General features: G+C 35.2%; 2 protein-coding genes across 4 annotated transcripts; one reads left to right on the plus strand and one right to left on the minus strand.

Moving 5' to 3' along the window:
• The first annotated feature begins 4,210 nt into the window (after window positions 1–4,210).
• LOC143353639 (glutamate receptor ionotropic, delta-2) lies at window positions 4,211–15,551 on the plus strand. Of its 3 annotated transcripts, XM_076787113.1 has the most exons (10): window positions 4,211–4,396; window positions 4,834–4,988; window positions 6,674–6,858; window positions 8,336–8,520; window positions 9,168–9,563; window positions 10,348–10,515; window positions 12,334–12,560; window positions 13,080–13,282; window positions 13,702–13,967; window positions 14,789–15,551. In XM_076787113.1, exons 2-10 carry the CDS (start codon window positions 4,838–4,840, stop codon window positions 15,426–15,428), a joined length of 2,421 nt encoding a protein of 806 aa, XP_076643228.1. In that variant the 5' UTR covers window positions 4,211–4,396; window positions 4,834–4,837; the 3' UTR covers window positions 15,429–15,551. The 3 variants fall into 3 exon arrangements, with proteins under 3 accessions (XP_076643228.1, XP_076643229.1, XP_076643230.1); XM_076787114.1 differs by lacking the exons at window positions 4,834–4,988; window positions 6,674–6,858 and having other exon boundaries at window positions 4,370–4,396; XM_076787115.1 differs by lacking the exons at window positions 4,211–4,396; window positions 6,674–6,858 and having other exon boundaries at window positions 4,874–4,988.
• Window positions 15,552–15,730: 179 nt separating this feature from the next.
• Window positions 15,731–17,943, minus strand: LOC143353866 (uncharacterized). Its single transcript, XM_076787470.1, has 6 exons — window positions 17,406–17,943; window positions 17,279–17,316; window positions 17,022–17,131; window positions 16,833–16,931; window positions 16,035–16,154; window positions 15,731–15,973 (listed from the first exon to the last, which is right to left on the minus strand). Exons 1-6 carry the CDS (start codon window positions 17,746–17,748, stop codon window positions 15,847–15,849), a joined length of 837 nt encoding a protein of 278 aa, XP_076643585.1. The 5' UTR covers window positions 17,749–17,943; the 3' UTR covers window positions 15,731–15,846.
• Between the last annotated feature and the right edge of the window lie 159 nt (window positions 17,944–18,102).

Raw genomic sequence — 18,102 nt, forward strand, 5'->3', positions numbered from 1 at the left:
CGAGCGTTTCCCAAACTTAATATTGGTAAAATGTTGATATTCCTAGATAAATTGAAAAAAGTTACAACATTCCTATCCTTGTCCATGTTACGAGGCAGGGCCGCGAGCAGCGTTAGAGGTCGGCGAAGGATTATCACCCTTGGAATATGATTTCAATTTGTTAGTTAGGTACTCGGACGAATCTGATGCCAAATCGGGGAGCCGCTAGGATGGTATAGTTTTCGTGGACGAACCCTATGCGAAATTGGGGAGCCACTGGGTTGGACCAAACTCGATACGAAACCGGGGAGCTGCTAGGTGGTTGTATAACAACGCGGATGAACCCAATGCAAAATTGGAGAGCCGCTGGAAGATTGGATGACTCACGGACGAACCTGACACGAAATCAGGGAACCGCTAGGATTGCTAATAGGCCTCATAACTAGTACTCCCTCTGTCCCATAATAATAGTAGCAAGTGAATACTTAAACGGGAATTATTGGCTGTTGAAATAAAGTAGTCAGATTGTAAGTAAAACTCGCATCCGGGAATGTGCGTCATAATCATCCCTTCTATAAACAAAAGTGGTCGGTTAGGACGTTTTCCGTTCTCAAGAGAGATTAGAAAATTCTAATCGAAATAAACGCGGAGAAACTTCTCCATACGTAAAATGCGATGTAAAGAGTATCGAATATAATTTTATGTGATAGCGTAATAGTGAATGACGGCTTTAGTAGGAGGTAAACATATACAAGTTTTTTTAGTAGAAGCAGATAAATGCATGTACTATAAAAATCCATTCTTAATTAGCAAGGAAATATCCGCTTAGAAATAGAACGTGGCATTAACACACGCGAAGAAAACTGAGCGATACATGATTTCTTTATTATCTATTTAAAAAACGAGATCGGATATAAGTCTGTGTCCTTATTATTAGTCTATCTTAACCAAGTACAGTGTTTCCTCGATATATGTCAACAACTCGGATCTTGCCAGCGACATATATCGTCCAGCAGATACTATTATATTTTGATCCATGTGAACGTCGTACCCGACCCGTATTATGTTTACACTCCTCAGCGTCCGAGGCCTCATCTTCATGGCCCCTCACGGAGTATACCCCGCGGTAGTGGGGATAGTTCTGCAACTTTCATCAGCCAAGTATTTGCGACATATATCGAGAAAAGACTGTATTAGCTTACGAAAAAACGTAGTTGTAACCAGTTTCGTGACATGACAATTTTTTAATTAATTCTACCTATTTCATGGAAACGGCCCACTGCGACACGCTTTGGGTTACAAGCTCTAGAAACCAGGCCTGATTTTTATTCAAATGAATTAATTGTCCAAATAAATTGTTTGATAGATAATAGTTGAGACAGTACAGTAGACACACAAAGGACTTCGATCGCGTCATATGATATAATTTAATCGACGAACCAAATTAAACTCGTTTTTCGATTGTACTTTCTTTCAAGGTCAAATGTTTTTTATTGCATTGTATAATACTCATCGCGAAGAACAAAAGTCTCAAAGGAACCCCGAGTCTCAAGTCAACCGTTCTCTAAAAAAAAAAAACGACTAAAGCTTCGTAAACTATTTTATTCCATATGTCTACAGGGCGTCCCAAGATGGTATAGACATGGAGGGGGTGATTCTACATGTGAAAATAAGTCGAAAATTTTTTTTTATTTGACGCCTCGTTTTCGAGATATTAGAGTTTGAAAATTCGTCGAGCACGCGTGCCATGGAATAAAAATCGTCTGACGCGTCTGTTCATAATCTACCAATTCTACTTCTTACAAACGCTCGGCGCGAAAACTTGGATTTTCAAAGTCAATTTTCTCGAAAACGTGGCCTCAGATGAAAAAAATTTATTTCATATTTTCGACTTATTTTCTCTTGCAGAATCATCCCCTCAGCGCTTGTACCATTATGGGACACCCTGTAGACATACGGAATAAAATAGTTAACGAAACTTTAAAGTCGTATTTTAGGAGAACGATTGACTCATTGAATTGAGAACCATGATTCCTTTCAGACTTTTGTTCCTCGCAATGAGTGTTATACGATGTAATAAAAAGAAACATTTGACCTTGAAAAAAATATCGACAATTTTGCGGCCCATTTTTTTAACAGAGTTTCTCCAACATATAATACATATAATTTCTATACATCCTGTATAATATGCCGTTTTGTCAATCGATACATCTGTCAATGCTCTACCAACATCTCTCGTTACCGATATCACACGTTACATTGGTCAATTGCGTTTCCTAAAGGACCAATCTATGTCTGTTCAGACTCCGAAATGCCTGTTTCTATCTTATCGTGGAGTAATTTGTAATATTCGGCAGCATACATATCGTACATACGTAAACCTGTATTATTAACCTGTATTATCGACCGTATTCTATCGCAACGTACAGTCCCAGACGAGGTATAGGAGTAGACCAATCACCAAATGGGGTTTCGTGACTCCCATGTAAACAACTGGTTTTCTTACGCCCTCTATGCTGACGAACGATAAATGTTGGAACTAGATCCACAAAAATGATCAAATGATCAAACCAAATTAATTTTTAGTCGTACTATGCTCAACAAAAAATTACGAAAGAATTGAGGAATATTCTACCTAATATCATACACGACTGAGGTTTTTTTCAGAATTTTTGGCTGCAAAATCGATTTTTAAACAAATCCGAAAGTATAAAATTGCCGATTTTATATCCAAGTTTTCAGTTGACCATGTGTATGCTATTATGTTATTTGTGTCTCATTGTGATTATTAATGTGTATTTTTTACAGATTTTCCAGATTATGCAAACATGTTTATGAAAATTGGATAATTGGATGTCCATTCATTTGAAGGAAGTGCACATTTCGAATTGAAGTTTCAGAGATACCAGTTTTATAAAAATTCAGTAGTTAGATATTATTGAAATAATTTTTTTTAATTTTTTCAGAATTTTTTATAAATTGCATCGTCGTAAAAAAAAAAAACAAAATCAATTGTTTCGATGGCTTCTGACCGTTTTGTAGGTGTATTATGTAATATTGACCATTTTTGTATTGAGGAAAACAGTGTAGGAACTTAAAACTGCAATATAAAATATTTTATTTGCGTTATATTTCAATATATGACTGTTATTCTCAACAGTTTTGGTTGGCGTAAGCCGTAACGTCTCTGGCTGAGAATCTTTTGGTCCGGGATCGAATCCCGCATCGAATGAAAGTTTTTAAACTTTTAGATTTTTCAATATACCTTCATAAAATTTTGACGTGTGAATTGAAGGGGCTTTTCCTGGTGAAAATGAGTCCAAACTCGAGTGTAATCGAACAATTTTTATTGATACTTAATGTTGATAGAGAATCGAGTATTATTGGCAATTTAAGCTTTTATATTTTGAATGCGAATAATATTTTTAATACGAATAAGTTGTAGAGCTTATCCCGATGAAAATGAGTCCAAACACGACATCATTTGGACTATCTTCAATAAGATTGTAATTTTTATCTTAACATTACGTATCAATAAAATTGTTCGATTACGCTCGAGTTTGGACTCATTTTCATCAGGAAAAGCTCCTCAATTCACTCGTCGCAATTTTATGGAGGTATATTGAAAAATCTAAAAGTTTAAACTTCCATTCGTGCGCGATTCTCCATCTGCTTACATTGTATGCCGTTTGTCATCATTAAAAAGTCACGTGACTACCCCGGGTTCTTAACTACCAATGTTTTCACATCTTATATACGTACCACCAAATCAGTATTGCGAATGCCACAAAAACTACAATAATTTTCTTAACAAGTGAAAGCAAAAAGATGACCGTTCCATGGTTAACATTAGTCTTTTCTGTGTACGATACCAAATAAAATTTGTCCAAATCAGAAGGGCACCAATTATTTTTTAATAAATAAAATGCATTGCCTGCTAGTTAGAACAATTCGATGATTCCAAACAAATAAAATCTCGGTATCAGTTCTATAGAAACCACGAGCGCAATCTTTTATAAATAACATCGATTCTTTTGGTATCGATTACATCAATTCTATTGATTTCCTGTCATTGCGGGGCAAACACTATTATGGACACACCATTGTCATCATTAACAGGTTTTCTGTGCAAACGTCGATAGTCACGTCAATTAGTTAATTCCATTCTACAAGAAAAGCTACACAAATTTTACATCGCCTCCGAGCTTATGAAATGAAACGATAGCCAGCTTCAAAGTCAACATTCACTCAGCGAAACTATCGGCAGTGTCCCACTGACAATGAGTTTAACTCCGTCGTTATACGCAGAGTCTCTTAAGGGAAAATGGTCGATTATTAACCAGCCTTGCCATCACTATCGCAATTAGGTCACTCGGGGGAATGAAGAAAAGAATTTTCCATGATCCCTGCGTCAGGGGTAATTTTATTCGCATGCGTTGAAGCGAGAAAGAATCGGAAAAACCCTACGAGATGGTCCTCAGTCTATATTCGATCGTTGTCTAAGGTGTTTCGTGCAGGCGTCAGTGAAGTAGCAAGGCGGATTATGTTTCCGGCTACTGTTGACTGAAACTCAACTATTTCAATCCAAGTATTATAATAACAGATATTTAGGAAGTTCTCGTGAATTGTTTTCGGTGATTTTTTGAATATCTTCGAACAATCTTCAATCAGGGCTGAAGATAAGTGGAATGTAAATTCGTATTAATTAAATGAATCGATTTTGATTTCAAGTGCAGCTTAGTATTTTGAAAAAATATTCGAAGCTCTTAGGCCACCCGCGCGATTTTTTCGCGTGAACAGATCAAAGAATATCGCGTAAATTTCGGTAGGATATTTTTTATCATCTGTCGACAGAAAAATGAGAGCAGGATTTTTTATGATGACAACATTTTGTATGGTGACGAGCACGTGTATCTTACCGCCTCCGTTAACGTTGCAACTGATACTGGAATTCGCGAAATGGAGATTATGGGATCAGATAGTGTTGTTCGACAATCTGAGTTCCTTAGGTGAGAAGATTAAATTTGATATCTGTGAAAATCAACGATTAAATAGCATGCACAGTCGTTGTATACAATGTCGAAGAAAACTTTCGGTGACAATAAATCGCGAATAACCGTTAAAGCTTTACACGTTCGAAATGATCATAAGTATGATCAAAGAAGACGGTGCATTTACAATTGCAAAATAATAGATTGTACTGCTTTTTATCATGATACTTTTTCTAAGACGCAGCATCTTCTAAGTGGTTAATAAACTTCGGATCTTTATGCAAATTTTAACCATTTAGCTACTGGTATATATTCACGAATGTGTCTGTCTGAATAAAAAACAAAAAAAAAAAAGAAAAGTTGTACAACTGCTGATACATTAATTTCCTGTCTATGTATACGTGATGATTTATGCACAGAAGTTGATGCACATGTTACGTATGAAATTCCTGTTCCCGGCATAATTAATTAAAACGCTTATTGATGACGGCTGTATCTGACAAAAGTTTGTTGTCGTCATCTATAGACGACAGCCGTAGTTAATGAGTTAAATTGCATGAACGATTTTATAAAAACCAGGATAAGGAATAAGCTGAGTTTATCAACTAGAACATTCCTTATAATTAGTGTCAAGTTGAGATGTCATTAATGTTTGCTTCTATACTTGCTTCCTTGGACTTTGAAAATGTATGCATACTATAAATGCATAAAGATCCGCAGCCTAGTAATTAAACATGTTTTAACGATAACGCGGATCTAAGGTGAACGTTTACTAAATATTAAAAATAATCCTGAAGTTAATAAAAAATATTTATAATTTGTGGGTCAGTTACTTAACTTTTCACGTACTTTTCACTTTTCATTCATACTGAAAACAATTAGGTGAGAACACACTACTATTACGTTATGCGATAACAAGTAATTTAACATGATATTCTTAGAGTCTACGCGACGCGATAGCGCATGATTTCACGTGGTGTGATTGTGGTGTGTTCCTATAATCACCCGATGTTTGTTTACTATTAAAAGCATCGGAAGATCACATCTGCTTACATATGCGATTTCGCAATACAATACTATTATCAATAGTACAATCAATACTATTATCTACAATTGTCTCCCAACGTTTTACAACCTGGTTATTTTCTTCATCGTAGAAACTGCGTGGTTTTGTAATCATCCAATACATTATACATTTATTTTTCCTTATTTATCATTATGAAACACTACGTCAAGGAAAATTAGAATAATGATGAAGTTGACTCATTGTCTTCAATATTAACTAGTGCAGCATAATGATTCATTAATGCAAAATGGCGATAACACTGTAGAATTTAAGAAAAAAAAAAAAAAAAAGAAAAACAGACGTATTGTGTTTAATCGTTCTAGAGGTTGTAACATTTTTCTACCGAAAAACTATCTTTCACAGGGTAGGGTTTACAATATTTTAAATATTTTTGTTCGTCTATGAAAAATGGAGTTCCAATGGTTTTTAAGACGATTGGTTTATTCAAGTCGATCTATTTTTATTCTTATTAATATAATCGACGTTTTACATTCCTATAGACATGTATGTAATATTTATGAATGATTATCTAGTATTTCCACGAGTAACGTAAGTTACTCGATACTTAGGAAGTCTAAAGTAAGACACTCGGAACATTTTCGAAAAATCTCTGCCAATTTGAATGTTGTTTGCGTAGACTGTGTGTTTACCTACGCAAGACCTTTGTTTGCTTGTCTCGCTGAAAAAGGAATCGGCGTATCAATTCAGTCAGCTATCAATCCAAACATACCCGACGCCCTTATTATCCGGAAACACCGGATCGGATCGATCGTGCTGTTGGATGGACTGAATCTGACGTCCTCCGAGAACGTTCTTCACGTGGTAAGAAGCACGTATGCATACAAAGAAAGCGTAATTATTAGTATCGTTGCGTTCAAACGAACGGACCCTCTGATTAATCATTTATTCATCTCAATACATCATAAAGTGTTTACAAGCGTCGTAAAATTTCGACACTTCTCGGAAAAATATAATTTTGCTAATGATCGATGGGGTTTCATATGGTTCCTGATATTTGCACATTAAATTACGACTAAACGATATACAGGGTGTTCATTTGAAAACTTTCCAGCCGAATATCTCGAAAAGTATGAAAGATATTTAAAAAATGTAAAACACATATCCAAGGATTTCGAGGGAGAAAGAGAGGGGCAGTATGAGTATTTTATTTCGGTGGCATTTTCAAGGTCATTTGAAGGTCAACTTTGTTTTTTCAAATGGAAACATATATTTTTCAGTATGGGATCTTATCATACGTAAAAAGACCAGCAATATTCATAGGATACTTGTTTTTATCCGCGCACTAGTTTCGGAAATATTTGAAGAGAATAAATAGAATTAAAATAAACTATTCAATTTTAGGAGAAAATGCAATCAATTCTGTCCAAATGCTTGAAAAACTAATGCACATGTTGATGGTATTGAAAATTAATCAAATACGTATAAAAAAAGTACATTTAAACATTGTTGTTGTATATTTTCTTTTAGTTAGAAGTAATATCAGTATCTCAAATATTTGAATAGTGCGAATACGAATAATACTATCAACTTTTAGGTTTTGTTTGTCGACATTTAATAATCGAGATCTGCTCATTCGTTATTATGGATGCCAGAAAAATGTATTCATACATTCGATCCTTTGCTTACGCCATACAGCAGACAGTATCACGTGCTTGAAGTGTGATAATTGTATATTGCAGATATGTGATTCATCAATTTTGTTGTGACGTGATACAGACGCGGTTGTCAGGAAGAATCAAAAATCGAATTTGTTGATTAATTGAGCAATAAACTACATAATAGATATTATAATATTAATGCGTACCACGAGACATTCACGAAGTTATCAGTAAATATTTTTCTTAGGATAATAAAGCTATAAATTAATTATACTGTATTTTGTTAAATTTATACGTGTGCATTACCATTTATGACAAAAAAGATAGGTGGTAACGTCACGCTTTGTGAAACGAAACGACGTAATGACGATTCTTTAAAGACTAATTGATGCCTGAGTCATAGATGATCACACGGTTCACCGAAGAACCGATTAATTCATTAACTCTTGTTATTTTAGATATTTTACTGTCACCTGGGCTGTAGCTTTTTCACTGTTACAATATAAACGAAATTATATTAAATATTTATTTTAATTAAATACTTACACAGGTCCCTCAGAATGATCACGCGAACCCTTTTTTCATTATTCACACGTCGCTTGGATTGCAACGTTTTTGCTGTTATAATATAAACGAACTCGTATTTTATAACATTCGTTATTTATGAAATAATTTTACAGGCCTCTCAGAAGTTTCTTTTTAACTATTACATCTCCTGGCTGATGATCACAACTAGGAACACAGATACGACTATCGACACAGTGCTCCGGCATTTGAATATTGGTATTGATAGCGACGTGATCATCGCCACGACTTCCTTGACGTATCCCGCGATTCAGAATTTATCAAGAACCTTTTGGAAAAGGTGATGACTGACAACTTGGTAAACATTCAGAAAGAAGTTTAAACACAAAATTTAAACTTACAGTCGGGCCAGGTTTATACATAGCTACTTATAACTATTTATAACTTGACTTTTATGCGAAACGAAACTCTCGTACATCAATTGCAAAATACCAGAGTTATGTACAAATTTCTTTCTTTCATTAATATTTTGAATACGTTGAAAACAATACGAGAACATAAACACACATTCACCTTTTGTCTTAAGTGCACAATATCTGCAGTCTATTTATAACTAAAAAGTAAAAACTCATCTATTCAAATATTTTCTGTTGGGGGACGGGGTGGGGGGTGGGGTAGTACTGTTGAATAAGCTGTTCGGAATATTTTTTTACTTGCATGAGTACATAGACTGCGGTTTTTACCCGCGTTTATGGTAAAAGTGGACGAGTGTTGAATGAAGTTCAGAATCTTCCATTGTTTTCAGCTAGTTAAAATCGTTGAAGTAAAAAATACCTAGTTTGCACTTCTGACGTCCGATTCAGAAAATTTGCATTTTGCATGAAGCTCGCCAGTGTATTTATGAAGACTGATGAGGCAGCCAGCGTGTCAAACCTGACTTTTGATGGACGGAGCTGTTACTAAGAAAGCCTGTATTATATTTTTAAGATCGCATTGCTGTCTGAAACGTTATCACAGCCACTATCAATATCGGGAGTCAGCCGTGATGACGAGACCCGTTGAAAACGCGACGATGAATTTGAACTACGCCATTTTGGAGAACCGGACGGTGGTTTTTTACTTTGTCCACGTGTACAAAATACGGCACTCGGATAACACTAGCCTGGTGACGAATTTCCTCGGTTCTTGGGATCCGCATTCTTGGTCGTTGCAGAGACCAGCCAGTGTGAAGCTTAGGAACGACTTCAAAGGGATGCCGATTGTTTTCGGCGTATTGAATGGTACCATCGATGGACAGATGGATGTTACCGATCAGTTAGAAGCGAACGATATCGTGCCGCTTCTCGATTTTGCGAACTTCGTTACGGGCAGCGTTAATGCGAGGTTTGTATTGTCACGTCCGGTGGTTCGACTGCCAATGAATAATCAATCAGATAAGGAATTGTTATACAAATTCGAGGATGTTACGCGAGAAGAAAAACATAGAAATAAGATATTAATGTCTTAATATCGAGAATCTTAATATCTTGAATATCTTAATAGATTTAATATATTATTTCTATGTTTTCCCTCTCGTATAACATTATCGAATTTTTATAACAATACCTTATCTGATTGATTATTCATTGGCAGTCGAGCCACCGGACGTGACATATCACACGAGCACGAACAAGAAAATTTCCATAATTGCATTTCTCATCATTAGACTCCCGATTCTATGCACTTCCGACAAAAATACTTATGTATCTGTCATTTAAAATAGTAAAACGATGAACACGATGTGTTGCTTATGACTAGACTGCAAATCTTTATGCATTTATAGCACGTGCATATTATTCAATCAATTTCTAGTCGACGCAAGACACTTTCCTCTCTTATGACTACGTATGAATTACTAAAATTATTAAAGAAAGAAACAGATATTTAGGTGGCCCCCTGTTTTGTGCAACAAATCCAGAAAATGTTTATTTTGCATAAAGCTTTCCAGTTTGAGATTATGCATGAACTACATGTCAAAACTTTAGACACCAATATGCAATTACAGATTTGGTATTTTTGCATTTTGCAAAGAAAAATTCTTGTTTGTTTGAAAAGAACCACTATTCACCTTCTAAACGCCTATGAAAACGTAAACATATTTGAAAATTACGGCTTCGTGATTTTGCAGTATCGAATTAGTCCACCACGAGAAACTCGGTACTTTGAACAACAAAGTTTGGAGCGATCTTCTGGGTGATGTTGTTACCGGTGCTGTCGATATAGGTCTGGGATACATTACTGTCAACGAAGAACGTCAAGCGGAAATGACGTTTAGCCATCCTCTTATTCGATACATGTGAGGAATTCAATTTTCATACTGAAGTGTTTCCTCAAGTGCATTCTGAAATAAACGAAGAAAAACATGAACAACATTGTACACGTTTTTCCTCATACGTATCCATTTTGCCTTGCATATTTAATTTTATTAATAGCCGCGCCGTAATTATAATATAGTAAATGCGATGGATTTTTTTTAACATCTTTCAAGAAAGATGTAATCGCAGGAAAATCGTAAATTCTACAAAAACCGTGCTATGCGTTATTTTCTTATGTTGTATATATAAAGAATTATGATCGTCACACGTATTCATATGTATGACGCTGCACAGTGGAGTATTTGGCCGGAAAAACTGGACGAAACTATTGCAACGTTATTTAGTCTCAAGGTCATAATATTATATATCGTTGAATTCGTCTTAAGAGCAGCTACAACAAAATTTAAAAAAAAATCAAAGTTACCTTAATTTTTCGTTGAAAAAAAAATATTTTCGAAATTCTACATATCGAGGTTTGTAGATGTCTGAACACCGTTTAACTTTGGTTCGAAACATGTTTGTGTTTTATTTGTTTTTATTAGGCTAAAAGTACTTGTGAATGAAATAATCATTATTTTCTGCAATTAAAAAAAAATGCGTATGGTATAATAATAACTTTTATTATACAATCACTTTCCAGCACTTGCAGTATACTCGAAAGAGCTCTTTAATTTAATTTAATTTTAATTTTTAATTCGCCAATTTCGAAAGATAATGCGTACCTGCTATAGGAGATTCCATAATGTCACAGTAAATTATAATGAAATTTAATAAATAATAAAAAACTATACTAAACTAACACTAACTAAATTAAAGTGAACTCAAATATTATTTTAATAGACTATGATAAACTACAAACTAATAATATAAACTATAGTAAACTTTAACTTATATATTAATTATAACGAACTTATGAAATATAACTTGAATTTACGAATTGTTTATTCTCCATAACTTTGGATATCTAACTGAATACGGAATGTCACGTAGAAAAGCCGTTTGGAAATTCTTAGCGGCGCGAATTGGCAGCTAATTCTTTTTACGTTATAAACTGGAAACCTTAGTGCGTTCAATGACACCAAAACAAGCATCGGGACTCACTTGGAAGCTTAAAAATTTCTTTCATGAAAATTCTACAAACGGGAAACATCGCAATAAGTAATAGGCCATCTTCAAACTTGAGTAATTTTAAGCACACAAACAATACAAAAGTGAAAATTGCTGAAAACTGTAATGTTTACCTGTCTAAAAAGTGTCTGTAAAGAACAAATGAACACAACATCTTCATCACACATAAACGATCCTAATAACCGAGCGATATTTCAGAAACGTACGAAGAGAAAAATGATTACAGTGAATTCTCGATATATGTCAACAACACTTGCCTGCGTCGTGTATTGTCCACGAGACATACCCGAGCCGTGTTATGTTTGCACTGGTCCCCACGTTAGTGGGGATAATTCCGCGACGTTTATCGTCCAGGGCTTGGCGACATATATAGAGATATCACTGTACTACAAAACTCTTTACTTTCAATGCAGAACAAAGCTACATAAGTACATAAATAAAAAAATAATACTGATACACTGTTTTTCATATATTCCAATAGCTCAGATAACCAAAATTTTGTATCTTACGCAAGATTTGAAAAATCGTACATTGGCCAACTTTTCGAGGCAAATGCTCCACTGTGCGCTGGTCCCGAACGTGTTAAACTACTTTTTTTATAAATATGAAAAACTGAATGTAACTAAACAACACTTTTTCAACAGTTTTAATATATAGGAGTGTTTGAACAGGAGAAACATATATTATCATCCATTGGAGAGCGGAACCATGAGAGACATATTTCGCCAGCCGTTCAACAACTATCTTTTGGGATGTGTGGCTTTTACTTACGTCGCCATTTTGTTTGTGATGGGCCTGATCATTTATACCGCGAAGACTGTTCTTCACTCTGAAGAGGAAAAATGTGTTGGTATCGGAGAGACTGCCTTATGGTGTATTAGCATAATGTGCATGCAAGGTTCGATAACTAAGTCAATTGAAAATTAATAATTGTCCTTACAAAGAGTAGAAACATGAAATATAAATTAATTAATAAAGCAAATTACATGTTATACGGTACAGTATGCGTGTCTACAGTGACTCACAGCAATATTCGGAAATTTTTAAAAAGTTTGGACCATACGACTTGGATTTTTTTTTAAGTTACAATAATTGGTTTACCACATGACGTGAGGAAATTTTGAGAACATTGCAATTGGTTGGAATTGCAGAGAAAATATTAAAAGTTGTATAGTACAACTTTGTTATGTGGGCGTTATTGAATATTTTAAATGTACGTTTTGGAGATCTATATCAATTATACATACACGAACATTTCATCAAAATCGGTCAATGTTATCATCCTTTTAAAACTGTCCGAATATTATTATGATCCTCCAGAGATATTTGGCACTTTTTGCATCTTCGTAGGACAAAGTGAATCAAATGTTTTACGTAAAGTGTTCAAGTTAATTTTGCAAAAACTTCTAAAATGCAGGTTCTGCGTGGACCCCTCGCAACCCGTCGGGAAAGACCGTTTTATTATTTAGCCTGATGTTCGCTTTAGTAATGTACAACGCATATGCAGGTTTCATTACATCGATATTGTCGGTTCAAGCAAGTGGCATCAAATCAATTTCCGATCTTCTGTCACATAACTTCAAGTTAGGATACAGCATAACCGATGACGAGTATATTCGGGTAAGATCGATAAATTGAAGACCTTCATGCACACATGGCCCATGCAAATGTTTAAATTATAATCCTTCTTATATTTTCTAATAAATTATGGTCTCATTTCTTGATAATATTCATAGATGATTTGAATTCATTTCCATTCGAAGAAACCAGAAAGCAGTTTCTTTATTGTTTGATGATTGGCAGTAAAATCATCGATGTGTTCATCACAAAATTAATATATTTATTTTATCTTTCACATAAGGAATTTTTGATACAATTAAAGACATACATGTTTCTTCTTTATTTGAGTTTTCATAGAAAAAAAAAATGAGCTAACGATTTCAAAGTATTTTTGAATTTTTTAAGAGTTCCGAAAAAAACTTCGATTTCGTACACCTTATCTTTTATATTGAATCTTGATATTTTACGGTTTTTCTTAGAATGTGAACGACAGCAGCCTCCGCGAGCTATACATAAGAGCCTTCAACAACCGGGAGTCTCGATTAGATACCACTTCCGGTTTGACGAAAGCAGTACAGGGCCAATATGGTTTCTTCGTCAGTGCCACCCTCGCACGACGTGCACTCCGAACGACTTTAATTCAAGAACGATGTACTTTGAAGGAATTGCCACTTCCACAAACTTTCACGATGGTTGCTCTACCGATGGCTCACTCATGCCCCTACAAAAAGATCATTAATCTAAAGTAGGTAATTAATAATTGTCACATTAATCAAAATAAAAATTGTCTACTTTAAATGCAAGATGCAGAGGTGCTACGTAGATTTCTATTTCTTTTTCTAGTAATTTTCTAGTATTTTGAAATTCTTTAAATATTTGTACTGTTCTGCAGTCGCAAAGAAACAATCCATAATGCGATTCTAGAGTTTATCATAATTCTAAATTCGCTAAGAAGCCTTTTCACACAGCGAAAACTGTTTCGTTGGAAATTTTACAATAAATTACTAAAGCTATCGAAAGAAAACAGAGGATAATAATTGAATTTAGGTAGAACAGTAACTATTTTAATGTTACTTAACCCTCGGCTAAAAAGAATGGTTCTCGATAAAAATATTAGAAAGTAATAAAACCATGACAACGCCAAAATTGCATTTGATGTTGTTGTTTAAAAGTCTTTTCCAGAGATCGAAAGAAATGAAACAATGAAAATGATCACGTTCAAAACCGATGAACAAGGATTTCTTTAACCCTTCTGTCGATAATTAATCGAAATCGACTGAATCTTTATTTTGAAAAAAATGGGCATTCAGAACGGTTTTAGGATATGCTTAGGACGTAGAAAATTGTAAAAAGAATTGCAGTAAATGGTTGCCAATATAAGGATTAAATTTTTTGTCTATCAACATAGAGAAGTTTTTCGGACATTGTATTACGGAAAATTGCAGAATCGGTAACGGAATTAAGAAAAGAAAAATGTTATTGAGTAGGGGAAAGGTTGTTGGAGGGTCGTGGGAGTTTTTTAATGTTACTTCGTCGATGATGCGTATTAAGAGATTCAATTTCTAGTATTCTGAGAATACGTGAACGGGGTGTCCAGACCAGAATCACGGAACGAATGCTGCCGGAGATGCCACAGTGCAAATCATCGACCACTTTCCACAGCGCGAGGCTGGCCGACGTCTACTCTGCGTTCTTCATTTTGATTGCCGGTGGATTGACAGCGATTTCGATCTGGATCGCCGAGAGAATCTGGAACAAGAGGCGGCAAATGAAGGACGTTATAGTGCGAAGGATGCGTCAGCGTCATCTGATGTCGAATCTGTCTCATTTACCCCAACTGCCGCAGTTCCATCATTTACATCCGCACCCCCATCGCAAAAGAGAGAACGAGCATCAAGCGAACATCAAGATGCGACATGACCTAACGAAACCAAATGAAAATTTCGCCACAGACTCTCCTTCTACTGCGCAAGATCCACGAACAATTGGCGGACTATTGTGCTCTGAAAAGAGAGACGAGCTTGATGTAGATCATCTGAACGAGAAGATCGATCGGCCCTCTTTTGAGTCACGGCTCCAGAACCGCCATAGGCAGGCCAGTTTCAATAAATCGAAACTTTCTGAACTGCTTCGGACGAAGTACAGACGCAATCAGAAAAGTAACAAATCCGATAATAGTATGACAGTTTTTCCTTTTCGCGAATGACGTAGATTTACGCGTTAAATATGAATGTCGTGTGGAAAAAAGTGTAATGAATGTCAAAGGTTCCGATTGAAGTTTTGCATTTTAAAACATGTTATGGTTGAATAAGTTTAGCGACAACAAAACATAAAAACTTCAGAACCATTTGCGATCTATTCTGTTACGTGTATTTCTCAGTTACTTTTGCAATGGTTGAACATCTGTTACGCCTGAAGCCAATGGACCAAAGTCCGTCTGAATGGGGATGACAGAAACCGGTTCAAAAATGTAACCTACGTAAAAGACGAATTGCTTCTAGAGACGTTAATTCGCTATTTTAACTGGAAAATGAAAAGCTATAAATAAAGTAGTTATCGAACGTTTTGATTTTGGTAATTAACCGATTTTCAGCTACTTTTTTCGGGCGCTGTAGGTGTCGTCGCTAGTGCCTGCCATATTTTCCATATGTCGCGGTAATTTTCACTTTGGCGTTGTAGGTATTAAAGGGAAATTCATATTTCTCTGGAGTCTTCATGTTTCTACAGTCTCGCAGCAAACCCATTTCACTTCTGCGGAACAAACAAATAAGAAACGGACAGTAGTTTCACTTAATTGTTTCTTTGTTATTACCGGCATATAATGTCCGACATGTCGGCAGTGCTTTCCTCGTCGCTGCACCATTGTTTCCATTGCTCGTATAATTGAACCTCGTCAATTTCATCCAGATAATAATGGCACAGATCCCTTAGTCTGAAGAAAGGTAAAATTCGTAAGAAACGGAAAAATTTTATATATTTAACGATTATTAATTATACGAGATATTTTTCGTGATACATACCAAATGTTCGATTTTATAATGAGGTGATCGATAACGATGAAAAGTTGAACAAAGTATACAAGATATCGTATAAAATTCGAAGTGCACCACATGTTATTTAGATAATGATAAAATAATTGTTAAGAAATTAGATAAACGTGATCTGCATGACCCAATGCGTAATCAGAACCAAATAAAACGGTCATTTGTAGCGAGAAGCGTACAATAACTGTAAACATTAGATAACACTGAATCTCCAGTAGTTAGATAACGCTAAAGTCATACGTCTAGTCCACGTTTCAGTTTGACAAAAAATATGATTGTACGCAGATATGTAGCAGATATTGTATATAATTTTTATCTAAAACGTCGTGTAACGATTTGTCATTCTAGAAAAACAAATTGACTTCATAAATAAACATTTGGACAATTCTTCGACGAAAAGCAACAATAATGTTACGATAATGAATCAAAGGTTTTATCGTGTCCTAAAACACAGATTCTTGCAAAAAAGGATAACTGTACTTGTTTTTACTCCAAAATTCAAGCATTTCGTATGCACCAATCTAATGATTATAATTCAAGAAACTTATTCTATTCGAATTACTGACTTGTTTCCCCACAGTCCATCTGCCGACGTGGACAACAAAGTGAAGCCAGGTAAATTGTCGCAAATAAATTTTCTCCCGTCGCATTGTCTGAGACCATAGCTGTATAAATAATTCATAGTTTTTCAAATCAATGGTGTCATTGTTTTTACGTTCAAACAGAAACGATTATCATCGAAATGGTGAACGTACTATTGGAATGAGTGGTCGCAGATTGTTCTCAAAAGAAGTTTGACTTCGGTATCGTTTAAACATGCACTCGGTGACATCATCTCGTGAACGTCCAGCAAAGTTTGATTTATCTAAACGGAAAAATACTTTGCAGAATGTAATGCTTCAGAGGCCGGAGATATGTTCGAAGAATTCTTTTCGAATTAGAACGCAGATTGTATATACTGTACTTTAAATTAAGATAACCTAGCTATCACAAGACTGCCCCCGCGTGTTACTCTTTTATATAATGATTCATTATTACAAAAAATTGTTTCTTACGCAATCCGTTCCCATGTAATTTAGATAATTCTTTTTTCTTTTATTTTTCGAAGGATGCATTTCGGTTTTAGAACATTTAAAAACGCAAGATGCTGTATGAGAAGTAAGAGAATGTCAGGTAAACCTTTTCAGCAATTGCGAGACACATCCCGCATCTAATGCAAGCCGACGAGAAATCAATTTGCAACGTGTCGCACCCTGGACCAGTACGAGTATATGGAATCTTCTGGACAATTCCAAATTTGTTTGGATCACAATCGTAATAATAATCTGACACAATATTTTCATCTTCTTCACAGGAATCTGTTTTACTTAAAGTTTGTTCATTACACTTGCAACAGCTCGAAATCCTTTTTCTACCAAAACTTGATCCGTAGGTTATAAAAATTAATACAAGCAAAAGTATAAAAAATGTTTTCATCTTCATTCTGCTCTGGTGAGGAAGATACTCCTTCGTAATAAATATCCTATAAGGTTGTGAAAAGTGTGTTTACAAAATTCTTCATTGGTACAATTCTAATAAAAATATAAACATTCATAACAGGTTAATATAAAGATTAGTCATATTGTATGTAAGCAAAAGCAGATGAAAAGCGACTTTATCTGAATAGAAATTTACTTTATCCATTGGGCAAAATCGCTAGCAGTTTTAACACCGACGAGGTATAGGATAGACCAATCACACCGACGAGATATTTCGTCGGTGCCAATCATCCAATGTATTTTTGTGGCCCACTTTTCTGGGGTCACGTAACCCCATTACCATTTTCGTGTCACATCC

This window comes from Halictus rubicundus, chromosome 4 (genome assembly GCF_050948215.1).
Source record: "Halictus rubicundus isolate RS-2024b chromosome 4, iyHalRubi1_principal, whole genome shotgun sequence".
Classification (NCBI taxonomy): Eukaryota; Metazoa; Arthropoda; class Insecta; order Hymenoptera; family Halictidae; genus Halictus; species Halictus rubicundus.